Raw genomic sequence first — 7,530 nt, 5'->3', positions numbered from 1 at the left:
CTGTCTACTGTCTATTCAGAGCAAATAGCCAACTGTCCAAAGTTCTGCCTCCATCAAACCCCCCTGAGAGAGTGAAAGGTCCTACAAGACAAACAACTGAAAGCACAGAACATTCAGAGCAGAAATGGCACAATGGGGAATTTTCCCCCTCAATATTTTCAGTGAATAAATTAAATACCTGTAATTTTATCAGAATATTTATATACAGTATATATATATATATATATATATATATATATATATATATATATATATATATATATATATCAGGGGTGCAGAGTTCAGATGTATATATATATATATATGTGTGTTTTTTTACCCGCACAACAGAATATATGTTAATACAGGACTAGTATAGGCCTGGTGCACTACTTTAGTGAAGGAAAAATTTAATTATATGCTTTTTGTATTTACTTTTTTCAAGGGGTATTGCAGCACCCTCAACACCTTACTTCCTGTGGCTATGGTATTAAATCAGCACCCTCAACACCCCTACTTCCTGTGGTTATGGTATTAAATCAGCACCCTCAATAACCCTACTTCCTGTGGCTATGGTATTAAATCAGCACCCTCAATACCCCTACTTCCTGTGGCTATGGTATTAAATCAGCACCCTCAACACCCCTACTTCCTGTGGTTATGGTATTAAATCAGCACCCTCAATACCCCTACTTCCTGTGGCTATGGTATTAAATCAGCACCCTCAATACCCCTACTTCCTGTGGCTATGGTATTAAATCAGCACCCTCAACACCCCTACTTCCTGTGGTTATGGTATTAAATCAGCACCCTCAATACCCCTACTTCCTGTGGCTATGGTATTAAATCAGCACCCTCAATACCCCTACTTCCTGTGGCTATGGTATTAAATCAGCACCCTCAATACCCCTACTTCCTTTGGCTATGGTATTAAATCAGCACCCTCAACACCCCTACTTCCTGTGGGTATGGTATTAAATCAGCACCCTCAATACCCCTACTTCCTTTGGCTATGGTATTAAATCAGCACCCTCAATACCCCTACTTCCTGTGGCTATGGTATTAAATCAGCACCCTCAACACCCCTACTTCCTGTGGCTATGGTATTAAATCAGCATCCTCAATACCCCTACTTCCTTTGGCTATGGTATTAAATCAGCACCCTCAATACCCCTACTTCCTGTGGCTATGATATTAAATCAGCACCCTCAACACCCCTACTTCCTGTGGCTATGGTATTAAATCAGCACCCTCAACACCCCTACTTCCTGTGGCCATGGTATTAAATCAGCACCCTCAGCACCCCTACTTCCTGTGGCTATGGTATTAAATCAGCACCCTCAACACCCCTACTTCCTGTGGCTATGGTATTAAATCAGCACCCTCAGCACCCCTACTTCCTGTGGCTATGATATTAAATCAGCACCCTCAATACCCCTACTTCCTGTGGCTATGGTATTAAATCAGCACCCTCAACACCCCTACTTCCTGTGGCCATGGTATTAAATCAGCACCCTCAGCACCCCTACTTCCTGTGGCTATGGTATTAAATCAGCACCCTCAACACCCCTACTTCCTGTGGCTATGGTATTAAATCAGCACCCTCAACACCCCTACTTCCTGTGGCTATGATATTAAATCAGCACCCTCAATACCCCTACTTCCTGTGGCTATGGTATTAAATCAGCACCCTCAACACCCCTACTTCCTGTGGCCATGGTATTAAATCAGCACCCTCAGCACCCCTACTTCCTGTGGCTATGGTATTAAATCAGCACCCTCAACACCCCTACTTCCTGTGGCTATGGTATTAAATCAGCACCCTCAACACCCCTACTTCCTGTGGCTATGGTATTAAATCAGCACCCTCAGCACCCCTACTTCCTGTGTCTATGGTATTAAATCAGCACCCTCAACACCCTACTTCCCGGGGCTGTGTGTGAGAGGTATTTCAGGATACACTTTCTCCTGAGGTATGTCAGCAATGTCATCTCTGGATCAGCATGTTTCTCTGTTATCTGGAGAGATAACATATATATTGTATATCGTGTTATACGTGTACACATATATGAGATATATATCTCCAAAATACATACTCTGAACAGGCAAAATGTTGTCATGGCGATTAATTACGGATAAAGTTACTGAGATCGAAGAACCAACATAATACAAATATTCCATATAAATATATACAGTAGCAGTCAACAGTTTGGACACACCGACTCTCAATGATTTGTCTTTATTCTTTATCATTTTCTACATCGTAGAATAATAGTGAAGACATCAACACTATGAAATAACACATATATGGAATCATGTAGTAACCAAAAAAAGTGTTAAACAAATCAAAATATATCTTCAATTTTACATTCTTTGAAGTAGCCACCCTTCGCCTTGATGACAGCTTTGCACACTCTTGGCATTCTCCCAACCAGCTTCATGAGGTAGTCACCTGGAATGTATTTCAATTAACTGGTTTACCTTGTTAAAAGTTAATTTGTGAGATTTCTTAATGCATTTTAGCCAATCAGTTGTGTTTTGACAAGGTAAGGTGGTATACAGAAGACAGCCCTATTTGGTAAAAGACCAAGTCCATATTATGGCAAGAACAGCTCAAATAAGCAAAGAGAAATGACAGTCCATCATTACTTTAAGACATGATGGTCAGTCATTCCGGGAAATTTCAAGAAAATGTCTTTAAGTGCAGTCGCAAAAACAATCAAGCGCTGTGATGAAACTGGCTCCCATGTGGACCACCACAGGATTGGAAGACACAGAGTTACCTCTACTGCAGTGGACAAGTTCATTAGAGTTACCAGCGTCAGATTGCAGCCCAAAGAAATGCTGTTCAAAGTTCAAGTAACAGACACCTCAACATCAACTGTTCAGAGGAGACTGTGTGAATCAGGTCTTCATGGTTGAATTGCTGTAAAGAAACCACTACTAAAGGACACCAACAATAAGAAGAGACTTGCTTGGGCCAAGAAACATTAGCAATGGACATTCAAACGGTGGAAATCTGTCCCTTGGTCTTATGAGTCCACTTTTGTGATTTTTGGTTCCAACCGACGGTTCTTTGTGAGACGCAGTGTAGGTGAACGGATGATCTTCGCAAATGTGATTCGCACCATGAAGCATGGAGGAGGAGGTGTGACGGTGTGTGGGTGTTTTGGTGGTGACACTGTCTGTGATATATTTATAATTCAAGGCACACTTAACCAGCATGGCTACCAGAGCATTCTGCAGCTATATGCCATCCCATCTGGTTTGCGCTTAGGCTGGCTGTGTAAGGGCTATTTGACCAAGAAGGAGAGTGATGGTGCTGCATCAGATGACCTGGCCTCAACCTAATTGAGAACCTAATTGTGAAGGAAAAGCAGCCAACAAGTGCTCAGCACGTGTGGGAACTCCTTCAAGACTGTTGGAAAAGCATTCCAGGTGAAGCTGGTTGAGAGAATGCCAAGAGTGTGCGAAGCTGTCATCAAGGCAAATGGTGGCTATTTTGAAGAATCTAAAATGTAAAATATATTTTGATTTTGTAAAAATACTTTTTTGGGGTTATTACATGATTCCATATGTGTTATTTCATGGTTTTGATATATTCACTATTATTCTACAATGTAGAAAATAGTAAAAATAAAGAAAAACCCTTGAATGAGTCAGTGTCCAAACTTTTGTCAGGTACTGTATTTCCCCACATAATCATATACATACTATGATCAGTTAATTTGTGCTTATGGCGATAAATTAGAGTAAAGTTAATGAGAATGAAGAAGTAAGATAATAAACGTTTCCCGTAGTGTTAAACATATTTTAGCCATTATATTTCAAATGCACAATTATCAAATGTATAGATCTTTAAGCGTAGTCTCAATAACGTGTTAGCCTACCAGCCCACCTACCATTACTGACCAACTATTGATTAAGTTGACTTGGAAAGAATAGTTGTGAATCTTACCTTTTTTCCATTTACAAAGAAAACAAGTTCATCTCCGCTCATGTGGTGATCCGTCAGATTATTCCTGTTAGTCTGCTCTCCGTAGGTCAGGTCCGACATGTTTAGGCTAGTGGTTTGCGCACTCTACTGTTGTCAGTGAAGACTGATACATTACCGTGTGACAATGAATATATTCATTCAGTCACCCTGTATCTCTCTCTCTCTCTCTCTCTCTCTCTCTCTCTCTCTCTCTCTCTCTCTCTCTCTCTCTCTGTCTCTCTCTCTCTCTCTCTCTCTCTCTCTCTCTCTCTCTCTCTCTCTCTCTCTCTCTCTCTCTCTCTCTCTCTGTCTCTCTCTGTCTCTCTCTCTCTCTCTCAACCTTTTAAAGTTTAACTCCCTACGTCCGTCTGTCCCTTTTCCCTCTATATCTCTGTCGTTATGTGACTAGACAAAAAAGGATAGGTCATAAAAGGATAAAGTCTCCAACTTTGGACTGAATATGAGGAAGACACACAGTAAAATCATGTGTCACACGAGATGTGAGGCGGGAGATGACATGAGACACACACGTGATAGCATGTTATTGATTATCGATCAGCCTTGTGGTCACGCATGGTGAGTAGTGTACTCATGAGGTGGCTGTCTGTCACTGACCTCCCGTCCTGTTTTTCTTTTGGTTTTTCAGACCAGACACCTTCTTAATAAACATTCACTGACACTAAAAAAGAGCTAGGCTTGGCGTGAGGCGTGTGAGACAGCTAGAAGTATGGACAACACAGGGGAGAGAGATGCCAATGCTAAGATTAAGACATGATGTATTCTTTAAAATAGATGAATGAATGAATGAGTCATATGCCAAAAGAGAGTGAGAGTCAGAGATGACAATTAAATGTGTCAGAACAGACAGTGTGATTGTTTTTAAATTTTATTGAATAGACTTGTAGTTTGTATCAAGAGTTTTGTTTCTTGCATTTGTATTTAAATAAGTATCCAGATAATAATTTTATCAGTTTCTCATAGCAGGAAAATAATCCCGCAGCAACAGGAAATCTGATTTATTGTGAGGCTTATAATTAATGGATATTTTGGTAGGGGTAGGTATATTTTTATTTAGGGGAAATCAAATCAGAAATGTTAAAACATAAATTACCAATTGAAGAATATTTTTAAACCTTGAATAAACTGCAAGTTTTCGTTTCCTGCAACAACAGGAAATGATCAAAATAAGATTTAATTTACTTTAGTTCCTTCTCACGCAATGCCAATTTCACATGTTACTCATAGACAGAGCTCTAGGATCAGCTTTAACTTCACACAAATCCTAATTTATTCCAAGACACAGATGTAGGATCAGGGCCCATATCCACAAAGCATCTCAGAGTAGGATCAGGTTTGCCATTTTTAAATCTTAACGAATGAGACTATATAGACAGATCCTAGATCAGCACTCATACTCTGGAGATTCTTTGTGGATGCACGCTCATGTTACATTCATCAAAGCCTTAAGTAGCCACATAGAGTATAGCTCTGACTGTTACCATTAGAGGAGATAGAGCAAGCAACAATCTAAAGCAACAAACCGAAAGCAAAAAATCTTTAGAATGTCCTGGATAGCCTCCCGAGGTATTAAAGTGCACACAGTAAATGTTAGAGGTTATGACTGTTGAGGTCAATTAAGGCCAGTTTCATTTTAACTGTATTACTGTTGGTTGCAAACAACAGTACATGATGAAATGAATTGGGTTTGGTGTACTGTAGAGTCGTCAGCTCTACGCTGTTGTTCAAAGTCCTCCTGTATCACATCAAATTGGATTTCTCATATGCTTCAATAAACATCAGGTGTAGACTAACTATGAAATGCTTTGTAAACAACAGGTGTAGACTAACTATGAAATGCTTTGTAAACATCAGGTGTAGACTAACTATGAAATGCTTTGTAAACAACAGGTGTAGACTAACAGTGAAATGCTTTGTAAACAACAGGTGTAGACTAACAGTGAAATGCTTTGTAAACAACAGGTGTAGACTAACTATGAAATGCTTTGTAAACAACAGGTGTAGACTAACTATGAAATGCTTTGTAAACATCAGGTGTAGACTAACTATGAAATGCTTTGTAAACAACAGGTGTAGACTAACTATGAAATGCTTTGTAAACATCAGGTGTAGACTAACTATGAAATGCTTTGTAAACAACAGGTGTAGACTAACTATGAAATGCTTTGTAAACATCAGGTGTAGACTAACAGTGAAATGCTTTGTAAACAACAGGTGTAGACTAACAGTGAAATGCTTTGTAAACAACAGGTGTAGACTAACAGTGAAATGCTTTGTAAACATCAGGTGTAGACTAACTATGAAACGCTTACTGACGGAGACTTACCAACAAAGCGGCAGCGTAGCCTAGTGGTCAGAGCGTTGGACCGGTAACCCGAAATAAGAATTTGTTCTTAACTGACCTGCCTGGTTAAATAAAGGTCAAATAAATAAATAAAAAGCTAATAGAAAAATATCAGGAAGATAATAAAAACACAGTGAATAAAGATAACTTGGTACCAGTACCGAGTCCATGTGCAGGGGCTCGAGGTATATCTACATTTAGGTAGGGGGTAAGGTGACTAGGCAACAGGGGTTCGAGGTATATCTACATTTAGGTAGGGGGTAAGGTGACTAGGCAACAGGATAGATAATAGACAGTAGCAGCAGCGTGTGTGATGAATTAAAACACGTTTGTGTCAAATCGTGTCAATGCACAATGTCCAGGTAGCTACAGGGGATTCAGCGCATTCAGAAAGTGTCAATGCAGAGTGTCCAGGTAGCTACAGCGGATTCAGCGCATTCAGAAAGTGTCAATGCAGAGTGTCCAGGTAGCTACCGCGGATTCAGCGCATTCAGAAAGTATTCAGACACGCTTACGTTGATGTCTCCGCATCATTTCCCCACAATGAAAAAACAGGTTTTTAGGACATTTTGCAAAAATAACAACTGAAATACCTTATTTAGATAAATATTCAGACCCTTTGCTATGAGACTTTCAATTGAGCTCTGGTGCATGCTGTTTCTATTGATTATCCTTGAGATGTGTCTACAACTTGATTGGAGTCCACCTGTGGTAAATTCAATTGATTGGACACACCTGTCTATATAAGGTCCCACAGCATGTCAGAGTAAAAACCAAGCCAAGAGGTCGAAGGAATTGTCCGTAGAGCTCCAAGACAGGATTGTATCGAGGCACAGATCTGGGGAAGGGTACCAAAAAATGTCTGCAGCATTGAAGGTCCCCAAGAACACAGTGGCCTTCATCATTCTTACATCCCTACGGTGAATAATGGAGGTGGCAGCATCATGCTGTGGGGATGTTTTTCAGCGGAAGGGACTGGAAGTGTAGTCAGGATCGAGCGAAAGATGAATGGATCAAAGTAGAGAGAGATCCTTGATGACAACCTGCTCCAGAGCTCTCAGGACCTCAGACTGGGGCGAAGGTTCACCTTCCAGCAGGACAAGGACCCTAAGCAGACAGCCAGAGCCCGTTTTTGAACCTGATCGAACATCTCTGGAGAGACCTGAAAATAGCTGTGAAGCGACACTCCCAATCAAGTTTGACAGAGCTTGAG

General features: G+C 40.4%; 1 protein-coding gene across 5 annotated transcripts in view; it reads right to left on the bottom strand.

Annotated features, from left to right (window-relative positions):
• The window catches only part of xdh (xanthine dehydrogenase), a 50,680-nt gene extending 46,324 nt beyond the window's left edge, over positions 1–4,356 (bottom strand). The window contains exons 1-2 of one of the 5 annotated variants that reach the window (XM_036955272.2): positions 3,938–4,356; positions 1,940–1,997 (exon numbers count right to left, since the gene is read on the bottom strand). In XM_036955272.2, the coding sequence (XP_036811167.2) occupies positions 1,940–1,997; positions 3,938–4,036 (157 nt within the window). In that variant the 5' untranslated portion in view covers positions 4,037–4,356. The remainder of the gene's footprint in view (positions 1–1,939; positions 1,998–3,937) is intronic. The other 4 variants (XM_090211628.1, XM_090211632.1, XM_090211629.1 and 1 more) reach the window with 4 other exon arrangements.
• Positions 4,357–7,530: the final 3,174 nt, after the last annotated feature.

The sequence above is a fragment of the Oncorhynchus mykiss genome, chromosome 19 (assembly GCF_057628025.1).
Source record: "Oncorhynchus mykiss isolate SJ-2025 chromosome 19, ASM5762802v1, whole genome shotgun sequence".
Lineage (NCBI taxonomy): Eukaryota > Metazoa > Chordata > Actinopteri > Salmoniformes > Salmonidae > Oncorhynchus > Oncorhynchus mykiss.
Note: the sequence above shows the minus strand (reverse complement) of the source record. Positions and strands in the feature narration are given on the sequence as shown.